At 34.8% G+C, this 23,490-nt stretch overlaps 1 protein-coding gene across 1 annotated transcript; it reads right to left on the bottom strand.

Moving 5' to 3' along the window:
* Positions 1-3,086: 3,086 nt before the first annotated feature.
* On the bottom strand, positions 3,087-15,289 carry LOC143186814 (serine protease inhibitor 88Ea). Its single transcript, XM_076390601.1, has 4 exons — positions 15,054-15,289; positions 7,514-7,855; positions 6,347-6,719; positions 3,087-3,841 (listed from the first exon to the last, which is right to left on the bottom strand). The coding sequence occupies exons 1-4, from the start codon at positions 15,066-15,068 to the stop codon at positions 3,258-3,260; spliced, it is 1,314 nt and encodes a 437-aa protein (XP_076246716.1). The 5' UTR covers positions 15,069-15,289; the 3' UTR covers positions 3,087-3,257.
* Positions 15,290-23,490: the final 8,201 nt, after the last annotated feature.

Below are 23,490 nucleotides of genomic sequence, written 5' to 3'. Positions count from 1 at the left end.
GAGTGGAGTCACAGAAGATATATACTTCTCAAAAACTTTTAAATGTTGAATTTTTCGAAAATAAGTGATAAATTAAACTTTTTTAGATTTTTTACTTAAAGCATGTTCAGACTTTTTAGTTTGACCACTTTTCATTTTTTAGACTTTTGACTTAGACCATTTCTAATTTTTTTAGATTCTTGAGTTGGAACACTTTTGAGTTCTTCAGACTTTTGTCTTTGACTACCTTTAGTTTTTTTAAATTTTTGACTTGGACCACTTCTGATTTTTTTAGATTTCTCAGTTGGACTAGTTTTGATATTTTTAGATTTTTCACTTGGATTACCTTTAATTTTCCTAGATTTTTAACTTAGACCACTTTCTACTAAATATACTAGTCCATATAAAATTTAAGGACTCTAAGCCTTTAAACCTAGTATAATCCAAATACCAGCGCTGCATACACGAACTCCACAAACCCCAAAAACCTCCACTATTTAATTTCTCCAGCCTAAAATACCCCATAACGCGTATACAATATCAAACTCAAAGGACCAAAAACTCAGTACCCTCTACCCCAATCTCCAACCAATCCAAATAACTCACAATCCCCAACCCAGTACCCCAGACCCTAGGTCCCAGACTCTAGTCTCAGCCTCCAGAGTCACCACTGTACCCCCCTCCTCAGCGAATCCCCCGAGCCACCTCGAGCAACACGGAAACACGATCGACGCGGATGACCTTCGTCCCGTTTCCCCAGCTGTCTTAGAGCCGTCTGTAGGAACAAGAAAAAAGTCCCCTGCGGAGATCGATCGAGGATGATTCCGCGAGCGCGCAATACCGTTCGAAGGGGGACGACGATCGAAGCTGGTCGTGTCTGCCCGTTCGAGGAAGCGCCGTCGAATCTCACGGATCTCGAGTTTGCTCATCTTTCGCCGGGATCGAGGCCTGCGTCAAGGACTGTCGGACAGGACACTCGGATGAGAATCCCACTCGGGGCAGCTGGCTCGGGCCAAGCGTGTCCGTGGGCCTCGTTCGCTCGTATCGGCGCGTGACGCAACCAGATGCCAGGTCCTCGGCGGAGGATCGAGTTCTGCGGACGCTACCGGCTAACGGTCGCCTGCTGCACGCGTTTATCCGGGACCTCGGCGGCTCTCGATGACGTCAGTGCCAGTGAATGGGACCGAGGGCCCAGGGAACGAGGCTTGCGAGCGCGGCCGAAGGGGGCGCGACTTGCTAGGGACTTTTCGATCGGCGGTGGTCGAGCGTTCGGATGATACGTCAGGACCACACTGTGGAGAGTGGATCTGGCGAGGGAGGACGACTGTATTCTGATGGGTTTGCTCGAGTTTTAGAGAAGTGATGGATATGTTTGAAGACATTCTGGGATTATTTTAACTGCTAATGAACAGCTGGTTTTGAAGATATGAGGTGGATTGGTGGTTCCTTAGGTATTTAGGGGGACTGAGTTCAGTTTGAGTGGAGTTAAATTTTTGGGGGAAGAGTAGTAGATTCGAGGCTTTTGTAGTTATTTTAACTGCACTGGTTATCAGCTGTTCTTGAAGAAACGAGATTCAGGGTTAGATTGTTGGTTCTTGAAATATTTACGGGGACTGACTTCAGTTTAAGCAGAGTTACATTTTGGGGAAAAAATAATAGATATTCAGGATTGGAGACACTTTGTAATTATTTTAACTGCAGATGAACAGCTGTTTTTGAAGAAATGAGATTCAAAGATGAATTGGTGGTTCCTCAGGTATTTACAGGGACTGACTTCAGTTAAAGTAGAGTTAAATTTGGGAGGATAAATAATAGATATTCAGGATTGAAGACTTAGATGAACAGCTGTTTTAGAAAAAATGAAATTCAAAATAAGATTGTTGGTTCCTCAGGTACTTACAGGGACTGATTTAAGTTAGGATTAAGTTATAGTCTATCTCGGGTATGAAAATCATCCTGTGCAGTATGTATATTAATAGGAGATTATACTATTAGAATAAATACTCTTGATGTTCTGATTCCATTAATTATTTATTAAGAAAATCATTTATCTCTCTTATTTCTCTGTTACTCTATAACATGTCTCTTTCAATGTGCAAGATGTAGTTCGCTTTATTTGTTCATGAAAAATAAATAAATTTCCATCGAAGTAATATTCCACTCGTGTATACAATTATGACAATTTGTCAACTTTCTAAATGTCAATAGTACATGAAGAGTTCCGTTAAAAATGACAGATCGCATTAAATTACGTACACTCACGAATAAAATATTCTCTAATTTCACTTAACATACAATTACAATTAGTAACTCGCAACACACATTCGCAAAACATAAGTACAAACAAACGAAACAACTTTTCTATTCACTATTGCAGATCGTCAATGAAAAGTCTCAGAATTCAATTTCGAATTATATCGAACGAGTTAATCGCAAAAACGAAATTAAGAATTGTTTACATCGATAACTACATACGAAATACAGCAGATCATTAGGTAACGAATGAAGTTCCACAGAATTCATTACAAATTTGTTACACACCAAAAGACAAATAAACAAACAAACTCACACAGCTATAAACAACATCAAAATCAGGTGCTCTAGCTCGAGAAGCAAACCTCAGCAATAAAAAATTTACATTACACACACAAAGAACCAAGACGTTTTTCTACACACTGCAAACATACTTGAACAAACAAGGAACGACGACACAAATGTACGCTGATCCATCGAGCACTCTTAAATCAATGTTCACCATCTCCACGTGTCATTACTATGCAACAGAGACAAGACAGTATTTTCTCGATATAAACTTGTCAGTATAGAGTTTCATTAAAATTTTAGCTTTTATGGTTTGAACCCTTGCTCTTTAATTTTTGCTTCCAGAATCAATAACAGATAAACTAATTGAAGAGTAGTTGAATAGAGTAGTGAAATGATGAAAAGAGTAGTTAAATTCCTTTAGACTCTAGAAGAATCAAATTTACCAATATATCTAATGCTTACAGTGTTCTCAATAAATTCCAAAAATAACCATAAAATGGTCAGAAAGTTCAATAATATCTTCCTTCAAAGTCTCTCAAAAAACTCAACTAAAATATTCCAAAGAACATTCTCTCACTGTAAAAACTCATTCCTGCCGCAACTCACGAGTTCATAACGAGTAAATACCCACACAAAACTCATCGAATCTTCCAGCTCCTTCACCTACGCAACTTCCATCTACCATAACAACAAACGCCTAGAAGTGCCTCTAATCTCTCCGACTGAAACTCCCCTTAAACATTGCTCTGCTGCGAATCAGGCACTCGATAGATTCCCGAGAAGAGGACCGTGTGCATGGACCTATCGTAAATGAAGAAAACGAAGGGATGATTCGCCTTGAACTCAGCTGGCTGCAGAGGCCTGCCCGAGCGGAAGCTGAAGAGCGCTGTGGCGCCAGCTGCTGTGGTTCCCTCTTCCGTGACCTCGATACGAGCGCGATGGATTCCGTCGCCCAGGTGCAAGGACCTCTCGCCATCTTGGAGGAATCCACGCAGGTCGGCGGCGCTCGGGGTCATCAGCTCGCCAGCGCCCATCGCGGAGAGGAGGGCAGCCAGGGGCAGGTCCCTCTCCATGGTGAATTTCGGCAGGAAGACGTCCACCTCGCGAGGGGGCACGCCGAAGTCGAGGATCTCGCGGAGCTCCGTGGATCCCTCGTCGGTGGAGATGCGCTCGATTAAGCGACGCAGCTGGTCGCTGTCTTGGTCCACGCCGCCAGCGGACCTCGCGCTGGCGAAGGGAGGCAGCAGGATGTACATGGAGATCTTGTCGCCCTTGTAAGGCAGCTCGAGGATGTGGGCGCCGAGCATCTCGGAAATAACTGGAAAACAGAACAGTTTTTCTAGTAAGTCTTCGAGGGAGCAAAGTTCTGGCGTGGGATCATTGCTGAGGGGAAGTTAGGAAGAGATTGTGAATGGAGTTGAAAGATCGATTTTGAAAGTTTTGTGGTCTTGAGAAGCTTGCTATTTGCGAAGAAGGAATCTCTTTTATTATACTTGGATTAGATTTATAACTGGCTTCATAAACTAACCAGGAAATTTGATTTAAGGAGCACTCAGGATCAACAGCCACCGACCAAATTGGAAAACAGAAAGGTTTTTCTAGTGATTCTTCGAGGGAGCAAAGTTCTGGCGTGTGATCATTGCTGAGGGGAAGTTGGGAGGAGATTGTGAATGGAGTTGAAAGATCAATTTTAAAAGTTTTGTGATTTTGAGAAGCTTACAATTTGCGGAGAAGGAACTTTTTTAGTATTCTTGGATTAGATTTACAACTGGCTTCATAAACGAACCAGGAAATTTGATTTAAGGAGCACTCAGAATCAACTGTCGCCACTGATCAACAGCCACCGACCAAATTGGAAAACAGAAAAGTTTTTCTAGTGATTCTTCGAGGGAGCAAAGTTCTGGCGTGGGATCATTGCTGAGGGGAAGTTGGGAGGAGATTGTGAATGGAGTTGAAAGATCGATTTTGAAAGTTTTGTGGTTTTGAGAAGCTTGCTATTTGCGGAGAAGGAATTTTTTTTATTATTCTTGGATTAGGTTTACAACTGGCTTCATAAACCAACCAGGAAATTTGATTTAAGGAGCACTCAGGATCAACTATCGCCACTGATCGACAGCCACCGACCAAATTTCAGACATAGAAATATTGAGTTGATGCAAAAATTCGTCCCATATTTTTAACAAAAATTGAAGACAAATTTTATTTACTAAAAATTACATTTAATCAATATACTATGTGCTGTTCTGTTCGATAACTCTCTCCATTGGAGAGATACTACTGGAGAGATAGATCTCTCCAGTAGCTGTATACAGTAATACAGTAATTAAGTAAATGTTCCAGTAGTTAATTTTGTTTCATTTTAAGCTTAGATTTTAATGTCTCCAATAGGAAACAAAAATATACTACATATTATTAAATAGTAAGTATATTCAGCTATTGCTACAAAATTAAAATGTCAGAACATGGAATTACAGGTTGTCCACTTACTGTGACATGTGACGTCTTAAGCGTCCAGGTACCAGGGACATTTACTTTATATCTAAGAAATAACTCATAGAAGAAATAACTAATTTGCAAGTAACGTTATAATTTCTTAGATGTAATTACTACATTGAATCTGTCATTTCTACATTTGAAATTTGGTCGATGGCTGTCAGTCTGTGGTGATGGTTGAGCGTGACTGCTCCCCTATGGAATACTGAGAGGGAATAATTAGAATTTTGTGTAATTATAAGTTTAGCTAAATTTGCAATAAGTTGAATGAAAAATAGGTTAACATATCAGGATTTCTAAAAACAAATTTGAAGTGATAAGACTAAAGGAAATTAAATTAGAGGCTTTTTAATGTCTAGAATTAACAATGAATTTATGAGCCATTTAAAAAACACGTTTGCCTTGGAAATTATTAGCAATAGTAAAATCTTGGAACTTGTTTCTTTCATTTGTTTCAAGTATCTACATAGTAGCAATTATTTTAGAGTTTACGCGAATTCTTCGCTATATTTATTATCTTCACGTGCTATTATCAGTGCACTTCCTGCTTTCATTTTGACCAGATTAAAATGGTACCACCAACTATATTGTTTTCTAATCTTAATATAATGCTAAACAGTATTCGATTTAAATAAAGTATCATTAGCCTTCTACTTAATTTCTGAGCGAACATAAAGCTTGCAAAGAAATGGATCGTGATCTACAATGTTCTCTAGTTTCATATATTACTACTTTCTTAACTATAAAATTATTTAAACATTGTGTATTCTGCTATCTTTTAATTGAAAATAAGCAAAATTAAAGACTTCATAATATTTTAAGAATTCAAGATTTCTATATCTTTTATATACCATCGATTTATTTTCATTTAATTCCAGTCAACCAAATATACGATTTAAATACCTACTTGTATCTAATTTTATAATTGAAGGGCTTAGGGGATGCATGTATCATGTAACAAATATATTGTTTCAAGTAGATTAAGCTTGAAGTTAATTTTCCTGCTTTTTTATTGAATAGTAGTATGAACTATTAACGTTATTTTTGCTACTCTCTAGTATATCAAGATTAAATATGCTATACAAAATGCACAAAATGCAAATTAATCTTAAACTCAATGTACTCGAAACGACATATGTGTAACATGACACCTTCAACTCCTAAGTCCAATTTTGACATACAGTGTCATTGAAATTAATCTCTTTGACAAGACGAACCAAGTTACCAACACGCAAAAAATATTTCTATCACTCCACAAGCTCCTTCCTTGTAAAGTACAACGAGTCGCGAGTTCATAGCGCGTAGTGACTGCAATATCATCGAAACTTACGGTGATTGAAGTTGCCCTTCTGCCTCATGAACGTAACCATAGAATTCTGGGACCCAGAGCTGTAGAATAGGTCTCTCTTGGAATTGGCAGGGTCGAAGCGACTTTTCCAGAGGCCTTTGAAGTAGACAGCATTAGCCAGCACCAAATCAGTGTTCGCGTCGATGCTGTCGGGACCAATGAGGTCATGAATGTGCCCCTTGGTCATGTTGCTGACCCAGTTGTTAATACGTTGACGAACAGCCTCGGGGTTAGTCTGGAAATCGGTCTTCTCTAGCTGTTCACCAAAGAAGTCTAACATACACTCTCGTAGTTTCTTCTTGTCTGTTATCCACAAGCGATTGGCAGACCTGTACTCGTAGTCAGTGACATTGTCCTGGAGAAGAAAAATATTAAAATTAGGTTTTCAGGTTTGTGAGAGTCTGTATATGAGAGTAAGAGTAAACGAAGTTCAATTGTTTAAAAATTAATTTTATGTAGCGTCTTACTCTCTTTTTCTTGATTAATAGGAATATTTATAGGAGAAATCTATTTCCACTGTTTGTTTGGTAAATAAAGGAGGCTAGGATCTTAGGCCAAGGAGCAGTGAAAGAAAGATCTCTAAGCTTAGGATTAAGGGAAAATTTTGGTGATAAAAGTTAATATTCTAGGGCAATCAAAATATAATTAAAAATAGATTATAGAAGAAATGAAATATGGAAAATAAGGAAATGTAGAAGAAGAGGATAAAAGAATTCACGAAGAAGGAAATAGAAGCAGAAATAAGAATAAAAAGAAATAACAAAATAAAATTAAGAAGAGAAAAAGGAATTAGCGATTACAGAAATAACAAGTTGGGAGAAGAAACAGATTATGATAAAAAGAAAGACAAATAAAGTAGGCTTTTAACAGTATGAACTACTTTAACTATCTATAATACTAACTTCGTGATCACACTTATTTTTGTACTCTCTTGAAAAATAACAAAAAAGGAGTTGAGTTAGCTTTACTCTTAAGTGCAAAACTCTTATCGAGTAATATTAACTATTAACTTTTGCGAAGAAAAAATTGATAATATTAGAGCACCTTATACGAACCATCTTTTTCCAATTTAAAACTCTTAATCAACAATTATAGCTCTTCTTAGCAAACTCATTAGCTTAAAAATGAAAAACAGAGAAAATTCCTTACCGTGAACTTGAGAACATTCTCAAAAGCATAGAATCTCTGCAAATCGATCTTGGACAGGTCATTGGGTATGTGCAAGCTCTTCTTCAATTTCTGCTCTGTGGTTCCACGAGAGCCAAAGTACGCTAGGACCAGAGCCTCATGGAGACTGTGAGGGCTGTAGAAAATGTTATCTTTGGTTTCGATCAGCGCAGCCTTCTTCAGGCTGTCCAGGGCGAAAGCGAACCGAGCGTCGGTCAGCGCCTTTTTTGAGGCAGGATTCATCATGCCTGGGCTGTCATTTGCAGTCAGACATTGCGCTGAAACGCTGCTCAGCAAGAACAGCACGGACAGCGCCGACATCGCCTGAAAACACGATGATCGGTTAGAAAATCTGGGAAAGCGAGACGTTTCTTTCGGAGAAACTGCTTTATACTTGCAGATAGAAACTGCAAAAATGGAAGACGGGAAAATGGTAGAAAGTTGTGACTTCGCGAAGGTGTGATTAAAAAGGAGGTTTGTGGGATGTGCTGGGAGCGATTATAAGGTTGAAATTTTTGTGTAGATGCAAATTTAATTATTTAAAAAAATAGAGAACACCTACGAGATGTTCTCCTAAAGTAAGACAAAAATAATTACATACAAAATTGCATCTGAGGATTCGTATCTGAGAAAACATTTAAAATATTCGTGAAATGTCTGGTTTGGGATTTATTCTACTGACTTTTTTGGTGCATGATGCAGACCTTATTCTACTGACTTTTCAGTGTCTGTCTTAGGGCTTATTCTACTGACTTTTTTGGTGCATGCTGCAGACTTTATTCTACTGACTTTTCAGTGTCTGTTTTAGGGCTTATTCTACTGACTTTTTTGGTGCATGCTGCAGACTTTATTCTACTGACTTTTCAGTGTCTGTCTTAGGGCTTATTCTACTGACTTTTTTGGTGCATGATGCAGACTTTATTCTACTGAGTTTTCAGTGCCTGTCTTGGGGCTTATTCTACTGACTTTTCTATGTCAGTCTGGAGACTTTATTCTACTAACTTCGTTACGTTTGACCTAGCTAGTGCACAACAGCAGTAGAATAAGTCACAAGTCAGACACATTTAGGTGAATTTTAGTATGAAAAAACATAAAAAATATCGAAAGTAAAGTTCACATGCATGAAGTCTAAACACATTGTTGAATTATGTTTCTAAAGATATAACTATAAAGATTACTTGAACACCTACAGTCTAATTATTAACAAAGAAATATTATCTAATAAAATATTAGTAAAACTACGTTTGCAAGTTCGTGTCTTCTAGAAATTTAATATTATTGTTCATCCTATCTACTCCTACAATGTAAAAACAATAATTATATCGATTTGTGTTATATTTTCGTTTTTGCAAACCAAATTCCATTTTTTACAGTATACCTCCAAAAAAAAATTAAAGTCACTAATTTACTTAAAAGAAAAGAATAATAAATTTCATCTTTCACAAATATATTCCTCCTCAAAAACGACAAAATAACAATCGAAGCCTTAGTTTAAAAGAGAAACAGACCCAAAACACAATTTTACATACAACTAGTAAGTTCTTCAAGCAAAAGGTATTACATAATATCATCAGTCAGTACTCTAAAACCAAAAGCAAGAATAATTACAGCATAAACAACCAAGACAGTCCTGTCAGTCAAACACATGCTGTCAAACAAACTCGACCAACATTCTACTCTCAAAACTGACACCAAGGAAATGTTTCACTGATAGTCTATCGATCCATAATATACATACAGCTATAATTGATACTGTATCCTCTGTATAGTGGACAGGTTAAATCAATATCATTGAAACGATTCGTGGAAGGACTTTCTCGCCAGGGATCGGAGAAAGCGACGATCTGGCGGAGACGCAGGCGAAGAAGATCGAAAAATAATGGCATCAGGTTCGCCACGCGTGTCGCGGTTTCGCAACTCGCTCCATTTCGACAGCCGCTATAGCCGTGACCTCCAAAATGTGATTAATGCGAGTTTCTAGATCGCGTGCACGAGGTCAACGCGATATCGGCGAACGCATCGACGCGCGCGTCATCCCTATCTGTGACACTTTTATTCCCAGCGGAGGAAGAGCTTCGTGCAGGAGTCACGCTCTGTTTACCAAAACTAGGTGATCTAGACTAATCTAGACGGGTCCTTTCGTGGGGCTGAATTATGGAAATGGAACTTGGGGTACACTGTTTGTCACGTTTATGATAATCTAAATGGAGATATGCTGGGATATACAGGGTGTCTCGTTTTAATTTATTATTGCAAGCTGGGGGGGAGTTATCTATTTGTTTAGGGGGATAAGTGGTTTAGGTAGAGCTGAAGGGGTTTTGCAGAGGATAAATTCTGATATAGTTAGGTGTCTCGTATGTGGATACATAGAGACATTGTATTATTTATTATCTATGCTTATCTTTGTATATACAGAGTCGATTCTATTCAAGGCAATTTTGTTTCTTTTTTTAGCCTTTCAGGGTCTAGGATATGAAAATGAAAAGGCACAGTATAAATTCATTTTGACTGAATTTGATAACAATCTATGGGATAACAAGCTAGGAAAATTGGTTTCAGTTTAAGACCACTGGGCCATAAGGTGTTAAATGGAACCATGTAAAGGATGTTCGACAGTAGGTGCCACCTTATCTAGTATAGCATAGGGAGCCTCACCTGGTAGAATGTTAAATATGTGTTAAAAATGAGGTCTGTTTTCAGAGTTATTAATTATTGAGAAAATGCTTGAAATTCGCTTGGAATGTGTCTGACTTAGGGCTTATTCTACTGACTTTTCTGTGTTTGACCGCGACTTATTCTACTGACCATTTTATGTCTGACTTAGGACGATACTTATTCTACTGCCTTTTTATGTCTGACTCAGGACGAGACTTATTCCACTGTATTTTTATATATGGCTTAGGACAAGACTTATTCTACTGACTTTTATGTCTGACTTAGGAGGAACCTTATTCTACTGACATTTATGATTTTTCTATGTTTAAAGTTTCTTCAGTTCAGTTTCCTTCTGTAAAAAATGTAAACTTGTAGATTTGAATTGAGGTACAAACTCAATTTTTCTAAAAATGTGACATTAATTTTAAAACGACAAATGTCGTTTTACCATATCGGTAATCACAGATATGAGACGTTTGTCATGAAAATAGAGCAACTCCATTTTTTAAAAAAATTTGATTTCCTACTACTTTGACTTTTATTGAATTATATGAATCACAGTAAATCAAATTTTGAAATCAAACTCTTTACAAAAATGGAGTTGCCTCATTTCCATAATAAATGACTCCTATATCAACATTGACCAAACACTGTGTCCCATTGTCATTATTAAAATTAATTCAAACTAAATCTATTCTCTCAAAAAAATATTCTCTTAAATTCTCTGTTTTTAGTCCTCTTCTCACATAAATGTCCACATTCCCAATCAAGCAGGACAGTAACATAAAATATATGGCTTTACAATATCTCTGATAAGCAAAACGTGGCCTATCAATACGAGCTTTGGCTATCTCTGTCACATATTGTTAGTCGTGGAATCGACAGAAAAACTGGCTGTAAATCTGAGGGAATCGAACATGGGGACAAGTGAAAGCAGCGAAGCAAACCGTGACATCATAGAGTCCGACTTTCTTGCCTGAAATTAACGTGTGACGAAAGGAAGAGAAAACACCACCACGCCTGCGCGGTTGTTCCTTGCAGGACAACTCTGAACGTGGGAAACTCTCGCCCGATTATTCATACCCATCAATTTCCCCTTATGCAAATAACGAAGTCGACTTTACGTAATTTCGTATGCGACTTTCCAGTTCCTCGTACGACATTTTAGTGAGCTGGATGTTTTGTCAAAAACACGGCGATTATTCCGTGGATGAAAATATTTGAATGATTTATACACGTGTACAGTATCTTTACGATGATAATTTGGGGACTTTGTCAAGAAGTTTTAAGCGTTGAGCTTTATTCTCAATTTTTATTATGGAAGTTTCTTCTTTTGAAAACCTTACAGAAATTTTTTTATTGCAAGCTTATTATTTTCTATTTTATTTCTTGAAGCTAATTTATTATTTTGATGATAGTTTCTTTTGTAAGTTTCTTGCTTGTACTAACTAGGAGCTTTCATAATAAGAATATACAATATTTAGAAAATTATTTACACTAAAATAATGTAGGAGATCGTAAAAATAGTAGGAGTTTCTGGTATTTATTTTTTATAGAATACTTAATGCATACAAATTATTTGTATTAATATTCTACATTTGTCGCTTTTTAGATTCAGGAATTCTGGAAAGAAAAAATGAATTTCTTTATATTGCTTTAAATTGTATTCTCGTTTCTTTCTTCCACCTTTTATAATTATAAAAACCAAAAAGTGGCATAAAATTAGAACGAAATATGCAAAGTACCACAATACTATTTCACCTTCTTTCTATTAATTGGAGCAAAAGGTGTACTTTCTACTAGAATATCAGCTGAAATAACAGTAGCTTTCTATTTACAGTTATCCATAACATTGTACCTATTAATTATAACTGAAACAATTACTCTAACGAGCAAACATTGCCTGTACTCTAGCAATGACGACAACAAACTTTACACGTAATTTCGTGAATATGAACATTTCGAGAAACATCACCAATGCCAACAGGAACATCCAACGAATGACAAGTAAATTCTTTGCTGGAGTACGTGTCCATATTAGCAAACGAACCACGTACGAGGTGCGTAATCAGCCATGGCTGTTCCGCGCAGTTGTACACCAAAATGGCAGAAAAATCGAGTTGGTCCTAACTCGTTCTAAGTCCACACGAAGTTTCAGCTTTCTAAGAATATATACTAATTAATTAATATCTTGGCTACGAGGTATGGAGGAGTCACAATATTTATATTAATTCAATTTCTAGTATCTTGTTCGAAAAGTATCCATGAACAGCTTACAAAGATTGACAAATTGTAAAAATTGAAATATTGTGGATTTTCTGTATGCTATTATAAATTACTTTGAATAATAGTATGGCAATGCTCTTGTTAGAGATTTCTTATATTACTAACACTATAACAACTGAACATTAAATTCTCTGTGTCTCTAATTAGGTACGTCTCCATTTTGTTCTAACTTGAAATGTTGAAATCACAAAAAGTATTCCTCGACTTTCACATTAACACGTTAATTGCTATGTCACTCCTATGTGAGTGACAATTTTTACGCGATTGTCAGTAACAGTAACTTACACAATTATGAATAATAATAATAGAAAGAATCTCAACGACAGTTACACTTTAAAATAAAGAAGAAAATGAGGCAATTGGAAATGAAGAAAAATTGAAAATTTAAATTGGAATCGCTGCCAAAGTGATAGAATTTCTGGCAAAGTTAGCGTGACAATGAACCTATTAAAATCATAAGGGAAATAAAATAAGAAATAAAGAAGATAAAAAATTCACTCAACTATAAGCATCGTGACTCAAAACCTAGTTATCAATTTAACTAAAAATCTTTTTAAGAACCTCAACCATCGTCAGCCATTTTGGTTCACTCGATACAGAACAAGAGCTATCGAAATTCTGCCTGAATCGACTTCTTTCATAACTGAACCTGATCGTCATGTCGCAACGAAAGGACATTTCATAACAGTGTCAGCGTTCCTCATCAACGCAGAGGCCATTGAAAATTCCATTCTCGATCGCTCTGTGATAACATCGACAAAAAAGATAGTGGAAGGACTGTCCTTCACGGTCGATGGCTGGCGCAAAACGCAACAGGATATACTGTGCACTTTGCGTGAGAAATCAACGACCCTTTCTGATGGAACATTGCGAGGCCCATCGAAGAGATTGTTAGAGAAGGCTAGATGCAGGAGATAGCGCGAGGCTGATAATAAAATGGCGAGGGTCTGTATGAAATGAAAGATAGGAAAGGAAAAACGCATATAAAACGATATCTTATCGCGGTTAAAGTTCCTCAGCTGAGAAAGCCAAGGGTCATCTGCTGGACGCAATCTTTGCGGATTGTTAATGTTGTGATTGAATGAAGAATCGAGAATTCTGTTGAATCGTCTCCCTAGTGAAATTTCTGAGTATCAAAGTATTAAATTTTTAATGATGAGAAGATTAAGAGGGTTTGAATAAGTTTGACAAGGAAGTAGAGCTTAAAATAATTCTTTTTTTTTAAAGAAGACTAGTTTCGTGACTAGTTTGTGAGAATCTAGAAACTATTTCGAAATTTTCTAAAGAATTTATTTCTATATTTTTCATAAATATTTTCGATTAAGTTTAATGGAATATTAATATGATACTAAAATTAATAATATACTGATATGAATATACTTCTAATTATATTTATAGTAGATACTAAATATATCTAGAATAAATGTTAAAGCTTCACAGTATAATAAATGAATCTTGGTATTTATCATTTTCAAAATTCTCAAGAGTTAAGAACTTATCGATTGTTAATTAATATTTATATATTAGTTTGAGAACTAGAATATTTACTGTCACAAAAATAGAAAGAATTCTCAGTTATAATAGTAATTAAATATCCTAATAAAATTCTTCAATATATAATTAAATATAAATATAATTCATAAACTTGAAGAGATCAAGGGGTACACACTAATGTAAACAAATGGGAATTCTTGATTATGGTCCTGAAGGGGACCAACATTCTTAACGCTCAACATATCTATCACTTCACTTGTCCTGATATCCAAAACATGTTTACTTTATCGTTTGCCTGATTTGTGATAACATTACAATTATTGAAATACGAAGTATCGCAATATTCGCAGCCAGACTTTTCTTGGAAATTGATTCTGTGACAGTGACACTGCAAAATACCAGGAAATATTATTATTTTTATTATTATAGTATGATCTATGTGCAAGAAATAGTCAGAAAGAATACTATCATTAACAAGATAGTAGAATTAAAATTAAGTAAAATTAATGTCTGAACATCGTGCTTATATAAAATGTTGATGATAATAATACACTAATTTTCAGGAGAAATATTATTATTAGAAGTATTTTTTAAAAGAACTCAAGGTTCCAGAAACCTATACCAAATTCTAATTCTACCCATTGCTACAGGATTCAAAATTCAAATCCATTTATTCAGAAAACCATTTAACACATGGATTTCAAATTTGTATAAGCAAGAAACCCTCTTCTGAAACCAGTTCATTCAACAACTTATTTCAGTATCATCAAAAGCAAAGTTCTGAGTGTAATCTAACATAAAATATAATATCCAGTCGTTCTACGCTGCGCCTGATAAAAATAGCGATCCCATAAAGCGCAAAAAATCTCTCTCGGTACCAACTCGTCCAATGACTCACATCCACGTTATCAAAACCAAACTCAACAGAAACTGAGTGAACTCCATCTCTGAAGACCACCAAATTCCCCTCCAAAATGTGCATACTCGTAAACAGTAACCCATCCTCAGAATATCGCTACCAAAAGTCCCCAAACCATCCCACACCATAGTCCAAACTGCCAGACCCTAGTACCAGAGCTCCACTCACCATTTTCAAAAGCATCTCGCCGATCCTCGAAGCCTGGCTCTCTCAGCTCGCAACTAGTCACCTCGAGCAAGAAAAAGTCGAAAAGAACGTCCGATTGTCGTTTAGCGCGAGGCTGGACTGAATGCACAGCAGTCTGCAGAGACGCCAGCGAGTAACTGGCTCCTCGACCGGTTCCCCTCCACGGTTTTACTCACGAGTCAGTGTCACGTTTACTCATCAGACGCACGAGTCCTTTTCAACGATCAGGCTGGCGTCCACGGCGTCGCCGAGTCGTTGCTACCACGGCCTGGAATTGCCCGATCGTAACAGCTTCATTGTCAGGAAATCCCAGTTCCAAGGTGGGGGGGACCACGTCACCTATTGGAAATCGGTTGATACAGTTCATTAGGCTCGTGCTGCGCATTCGGAGAGGTCAGAAGATACATATGAATATGCGTAGCCGCGGAGGATCGCTTTGGAGCAGGACTTGGAGGCTGAATGGGAGACTTTGTTTACGTGGTCGAGATGAGTGTATTATGCCTGCAGTGTCTTCTGAGGAGGACAGTAGTCTTCCTGAGTATGAAAGTGATTCAGCTGTGCCCTTGGATGATGAGGAGTTAACGCCTGAACCAATGGGTGGGTCATCGATTTCCAGTGTGTTACGAAGGGAATTTCTTTTTACTTTTTTCTTCAGTTTGGCAATTCGTCAGTTATTTAGTTCGTCAATTATTCAATTAGCCAAATATTCAATTTAATTAATTGTGTACTCAATGAGCCAAATATTCAATTAAATTAGTCAAATACTTAATAAATTAAGTACCTAATTAGTCACTTAGCCAATTATTCAATTAGCCAAGTATTCAGTTAGCCAAATATACAATTACCCAAATATTCAATTAGATAAATATTCAATTCGATTAGTCAAATACTTAATTAGCCAAATATTCAATTAAATTAATCAAACACTCAATTAGTCAATTATTCAATTAGCCAAGTATTCAGTTAGCCAAATATACAATTACCCAAGTATTCAATTAAACAAATATTCAGTTCGATCAGTCAAATATTCAATTAAATTAATCAAACACTCAATTAGTCAATTATTCAATTAGTCAAACTTTTTCTCTTCTTCTTCTTCTCCTGAAGAAAGAGACATAGATATTGAGAAAAAATGTGCGTTAGAATCTTCTCTAAAAAGTTTTATAACTACTTGAACACCCAACAAAAATATACAAAAAGTCTGAAAATAATTCACCACATAGTTTCGTTAATAAAAAATCTTAAAGAAATCGATTTTTTATCAACAGAGAAAAATTCCTATCTAGGTTTATCGTTCTGTTTATGCCACAAAATAGCGTCAAAAAGAAAGCGAAACAAGGACTCATAACTCATAACTGAATGGAAACTTTACTGTCGATCATCGATCATCGACACGACGCTTAATGTGTTACAGTGATTTAATGGCTGTGAGGCTGAAGTCTTAATTGATGTTCTGTTGTAGATACTCTTAATCCTTCGTCAGCAATCATCGTTTTTACTAATACTCTCAGCAGCCTCGTTGTTTATGTCCATCAAACATTTTTTTGATATTCTAGGCTTTTAAAAAACCTACAAAAATTTTGTAATCTCGAGAAGATTCAAACACATTGGATTCTGTTAGATTGTACCAGTCTCTAGGATATTATTTAATAGTTTTCTTTCGTAAAGTATTAAGTAGTCTAATTAGTCTACCAAAAACAATAAAATTTGCCATTACAAGGGTGTTGCAAGATTGAGTCTTATGTCAAGTTAATTAATTCAGGTAAAAGTCCACTTTCTAGTGCATAGAATTAAACAAAATTCTATTAAACCACATAGAAAAATGATTATCAGATTTGATAACAAAAGAAATCATTTTTTTTCCAGAAAAATGGACAACCCCTTTTTGTGAGTATCCAGTTAATGAAGACAGTAGATACATTACCATGTATAAATATTTGGACACTTTAACATTACTGGGAACATATGAAATACCTACATTTTTTATTTATACTAACTAATATCAGATATTATTCTCATCGATACTTAGGAGCCTTATATCTCTAGTTGTAAGATAAAACAACCTAAGTCACATATTTTGGTTTCGAGATATTAGCTTCAATACTGTCTTATGGACTTGTCTTCTTGATCCCTTATTTTTGGGTGATACAATTCTTTTAATGCTCGTTTTTCTTTCTAAAAACACAAATTCTATATTCTAGATGTCAATGGAGCCATCAACTCGAATTTTTTAAAATATTACACAGGTCGTTTTGTCTTACAACCACAGATTTAATCGTCTGAAATGAAATTCGTAAGGAAAACTATATCATAGAATTTTACTTGGTGTATTTTACATATTGTAACAACCTGAAAGTGTCCAACTACTTATGCACAGTAGTGTACATTGCTCAATTATGAGAAGTTTGCTATTTATTGCCATTTAGCAACGTACGACCCAAGTAGTTGGCATTTTCTCGTCGTGCTAAAAGTCATTTGGATGCACGAACTTATGCTCCTCTTTCTTCCTGTATTCTTTTCACCATCGAATTCACTTTTACGTCGTTGGCCAGTGGCCAGAGAAAGCGAATCGAAACGAAGCACGGTTTCGTGGTGACGCGCGAGCTCGGGTCGAAATTATTGATAGGTCAAATGGCACGACGAACAATTAGAGGACCAATTTGGGGACGTCAACGCCAATTAAGAGATTCTGCGTCTTGGTCTGCGATTTAATCGTTGCCTTAAGGAAAATGAGTTATTTTGGGGAATGGGAAATGGAGAACATGTTGTTTGAACAAAATCCCATTTATTGGAAGCTTCAATATGCAAAAATATTCAAAATTCATGTAATACGCGAAAATATAACAAATTTATATAATATGCAGAAATGTAAAGAATAATTTAACAATAACTTAACTTCATTTAACAATAGCTCACTTTTTACTACTAAATATCCCATTTCTTAGAAACTTCAATATGCAGAAATATTCAAAGTTCATATAATATGCAGAAATGTAAAAAATATCGAAAATTAATACATTATAATTATGGAACAGTGCAATTTTTTAATCAGTCTTGAAGAAACATTAGGATCCATTGTTTCTAACAAAAAAGTCTCATTGTGACATAAGATACATTCCTTCAGATGTGAGTCAGCTGCTACAGAACATGTTCTAAATATGGTGCCTAGAAACTTCATAATTAATTCAACAATAGCTCGCTTTTTACTACCAATTATCAAGTGAATCCACGATACTCAATGTTCTATTATGTAATGTAGGATCTTGTACCTATAAGATTGCATTCATTTCGAGGAAACCGAAGACGACCATTGTCTGTTGGATTAGCATTGAATAACTTCAATGCTTGAATAAAAACATCATTTGCAATACAATTTTCTATAATTGTTACTACAGGAGTATAATTATAATCTCAGCCCTATTACTTTGGAATTATTTAAATGTATTGTGTTCGATTGATTAATCAATTTCCATAAATATTTACGTGAACACAATTATTGCAAATAACTTCATTACCAATTATTGATAAACATGTATAGGTACCCGATGAATGAATCATTTCTAGTATTTGTTCTTCAGTTTAAAATTTAATTCAAATATGCAACTATGTTCAGTTACTTATTTTTGGTCCATTAAAAAGAATAGAAATGTATAATCGTATAAAATAAATGAAAAGTAAAGCGTGCAGTTTTCTTTAAGGATTATTGCAAGAATTTTTAAAAGTAACAAAGTATATTTACAAGAAATTTAATTTTAATAGCAGATGATAATTTGTTCTGATGTGTTTTATTTCTTTAAAAAAATATACCATTACGTAAAGCAAATAGCGATGGCAAACTGTTCGTGGAAAGTCAGGTCAATCGATTTCGTGAATTAACATCTGTACTTTTTTTAACACGTGTTTTCCTCATTTACATTACGAAGAAGCCATCAATAATCGCAGGGTCGCAGAAGTGTTTGTTATGTTATCGACACAGAATTGTCTTTTCATTTCCTTCTCATCCTATCTTTGTAATATTACTCATAGTCACCCATTATTGACTTAACAGTACGTATTATCGTTTAGTATTGATTTACCATATGAGGTCAAAACCTTTAAAAAAGACGTTTCCTTCAAGCAAAGAGGTGCCTAATTGCAGGCATACTTTTGAGGAATTATTTCCTCGCAGAACTATTTTTGAGGAGATTTATAAATTTGAATATTTAAATATTTGCAATTTTTATAGTTGAATATTTTAAGATTTGAATTTTTGAATATTTGAATTTTTGAATTTTTGAATTTCTGAATTTCTGAATATTTGAATATTTGAATATTTGAATATTTGAATATTTGAATATTTGAATATTTGAATATTTGAATATTTGAATATTTGAATATTTGAATATTTGAATATTTGAATATTTGAATATTTGAATATTTGAATATTTGAATATTTGAATATTTGAATATTTGAATATTTGAATATTTGAATATTTGAATATTTGAATATTTGAATATTTGAATATTTGAATATTTGAATATTTGAATATTTGAATATTTGAATATTTGAATATTTGAATATTTGAATATTTGAATATTTTAACATTTGAATATTTGAATATTTGAAAACTTCAATAAACGGACATTGAGACTTTAAAATTTGAGAATCTAAGTATTTAAACGTTGAATTATCTGAAAACTTCTGCATTTAAGTAGATATTTGAATATTTAGGAATTTGAAAATTTGAGTATGTAAATATTAAAGTATTTGAAAATTTAAATATTGAAATATTAGAATATTTGAAAATTTAAATACAGAAATACATATTGAAATATTAAAATACTGGAATATTTGAAAATTTGTAAAAGAAAAAGTAATGGAAATTTTGTAGGAAACTAATTTCTGTATAACATATCTTTGATTCGAAGCAATGAAAACGTTTAAACAAATATCTTTTGAATAGATACCTACACATTCACTTTAACATCATATAATGACATTTAATAAATCTGTAATCTCGAGTTAACTTACACCATTAATCATACTTTTATTATTGAGGATAAAAACACATAAAGACAATGAAATTTCCGTGTCATATTCATTACTTGAAAGTATTCTTTTCATTACATCGATTCTTGGTATGACATAATCTCACCTGTAATTTATCACAAACCTGAATTATTAATAATTCGCTGTATTCAAGACCATCAGGCGGAAAATAACTTTGCGCATTTCAGTTCAACCAGTTTAACCTAGCTGCATTTTAAAATAATGAATTTTTCTAAGCGAAAAGATAATTTACCAAATCCTTATTGAAAGGTAGAATTTTATACAGATATTTATAATTAAATATTCAGTTATAGAGACAACCTACAACAAAAAACGTCAATTTCGAGGTATCTTATTTCACATATGTATGTGATACACAAAAAAAGACATTTATTAATATAAAAAGCTACCATAGTATTGGTAATGTATACAAACTAGTCTTCTAATTATTATATTAATTTTTCACAATAATAGCTTCAATCTTTTCTTGTCATTTCTTTATTTTATATTATACATATACTTCTTAACAATTCTACTATGGTACCATTTCCTCTTTATTTACCAAAAAAACTATGGACAATCTCAATAAAAACACACAAAAAATCACCAAAAACCATTTAGAACAATTTTCAATTTTCTACAAAACAAAATCCAAATTTTAAGACTCTATGACGCTTCATAAAACCAATATCTACTAAAACCCTCTCATTCAGAAGTACCCAAACGATAAACCAGGTATGCCCCTGAAATGGCACTTAAAATCCTTTACAGCTTCGTAAACATTGCATCAGAATTCAGCTCGCGAACGATGCTCCGTGTCCGACATCGCGTACGCAGGAGAACGTTTCACGAGAAGCCTGGCCCCCGATGTTGAAACATTTAATCGGCGTCGGATGTATCTTTATTTGCACGATATCGATCGCCCCCACGTCGTCCAAAACGAGCAAGTCCACCGAGCCAGCGAGAAAGTCACAAGTGAACGCTTGTTACACTTTCCAGCCGCTGAACACGGGATACAATAAACTGTGAACCTATAAATTAGCCATGTTATTACTAATTTCGATGGTCTTTGGATATATTATAGGTGACGAGATTTTGAACAATTTTTTTCTATACATATAATAGGCGGTTGGCCTTAGTTTTAGGGTTATAAGTAAAATTGAAATCGGTGATGGCGTGAATCAGTTGACCCAGTGGACAAGTCTAAGAAAAAGAAATTTATCAGGTGACCCAACACCTTATAAGGACCTAGTAGATCTAAGTTGGCCCAGTGGTCAAGCCCAAAAAAAGAAATTTACCAGGTGACCCAACACCTTATAAGGACCTAGTAGATCTAAGTTGACCCAGTGGACAAGTCTAAGAAAAAGAAATTTACCAGGTGACCCAACACCTTATAAGGACCTAGTAGATCTAAGTTGACCCAGTGGACAAGTCTAAGAAAAAGAAATTTACCAGGTGACCCAACACCTTATAAGGACCTAGTAGATCTAAATTGACCCAGTGATCAAGTCCAAAAAAAGAATCTACCAAGTGACCCAACACCTTATAAGGACCTAGTGGGTCTGAGTTGACCCAGTGAAAAAAGGTAACGCAAACTGAACTATCCTTGAAACATAGAATGCAAGATACTTACATTTAGGTTACCTTCGTCCACTAGGTCCTTATAGGGTATTGGGTCGCCTAGGGGATTTTTTTGTAGGCCTGTCCACTAGGTCAACTTATTCCACTAAGTAAATGTTTCGAAAACAATACTCAAGTTCGTTAAAGCTAAATAGTCCACCCCTTATAACATTGATCATAACAGAATTCAATGTAGTATTAGCAACCGTTTACTACAAATATCTCGAAAACTAAGGCCAACCGCTTGTTATATCTATAGGAAAAAGTTATTCAGAATGATGAACTTAATAAAATATCCAAAGATCATCGAAATCGGTGGTGGTGTGGCTGATCTGCAGGGTCACCTAATGAACTTACTTCACGCGATGACTTCAGCATCAAGGGAATGGGACCAGAGGGAAAGATTCTTGGGAGATGGAGTTATTGACCACGGAATTCCCGAGCTTCAGTAATCGAACGTCTTTGAACATGCTGGAGGATATCACAGCGAAGGTGTGGAGGATCCTTCCAGCGATCGAGATACCTCGAAGTTGGGTCCTTGCGTATTGTACGAGGTACACGGAGATCCATGAGGACATGCAGAAATCGGCTATGCAGTGCCAGTTCGATGGGACAGACTGGGACTGCGTGTTCATTGAGATGGTAAATGGAGAAATGTGGTATTTAGTTAGTACAAGCTCGTGATTTCGAATTGAGGAGCTTGTAGAATGCAGGAGATATTGTGATTTGCAGTCAGTTCGTGTGCTGACTTGTAAGGAGAGCACTCAAAGAAAATGTTTAAATACTCGAATATTCAAGTTTTGGATTTTTTTAAATTTGAAGTATTCGAACATATAAATTTTCAAATACTCAATTATTCAGTCAGTCACTTCAATTAGTCAAATCATCAGCTAGTCAATTTTTTCAGTTATTTAATTTCTTTCCGTTATTAAATTTTTTCAATTATTCAATTATTCAATTTTTTTTAATTGCTCAGTTACTCAATTTCTTTCAATTGTACAATTTTTCAATTATTACGTTTCTTTAATTATTTAATTGTCCAATTTCTTTCAATTATTCGGTTTTTTCCATTGTTCAATTTTTCTATTTAATTTTTGTTTCAATTATTCAATTTCTTGGATTATTAAATTTTTTCAATTATTCAATTTCTTCAGTTATTTAAGTTCTTTCAAGTACTCAATTTTTCTATAATTCTACTGTTCATTTTTTCCATTATTCAATTACTCAATTTCTTTAATCATTCAATTTCTTCAATTATTGAATTCACTTACTTATTCAATTCATTCAATTATTTAATTTTTCAAATATTCAGGTATTTAAATTTTCAAATTTTTTAACTTTTAAATATTCAAATATCTCGATTTATAAGTTTGCAAATTTTCAAATGACCAAACGTTCCCACTTTCAAATTCCTAAATCTTCAACTATTCAAATATTTAAATTTACAAACTTTCAAATATGTGTGATTATCGTTCTGTTTAAGTATCATTACTTCTTAGAATACTTTATTTGTTTTAACACGGATTTCCCTGTTCATTCTTATCTGTACCTCGCCTTGACCATTTCCAAATGTACAAAGATATTTCTTATTCCAAACGATGATTTATAAGTATACATTGTTCTCTTCTTCGAAATAGTTGAATTGAAGCCTGCTCATATAGACTTCAGCTTTTAAACATGATCGATTCATCCATCTTTATTTCCTCAATGGGTTAGAGTTATTAATTTTGCAAACTCGTCTAAAATTCACGTGAAATGTGTCTGATTTGA

The sequence above is a fragment of the Calliopsis andreniformis genome, unplaced genomic scaffold, assembly GCF_051401765.1.
Source record: "Calliopsis andreniformis isolate RMS-2024a unplaced genomic scaffold, iyCalAndr_principal scaffold0022, whole genome shotgun sequence".
NCBI lineage: Eukaryota > Metazoa > Arthropoda > Insecta > Hymenoptera > Andrenidae > Calliopsis > Calliopsis andreniformis.
The sequence above is the reverse complement of the archived record's forward strand: the minus strand, read 5'-3'. Positions and strand labels throughout refer to the sequence as shown.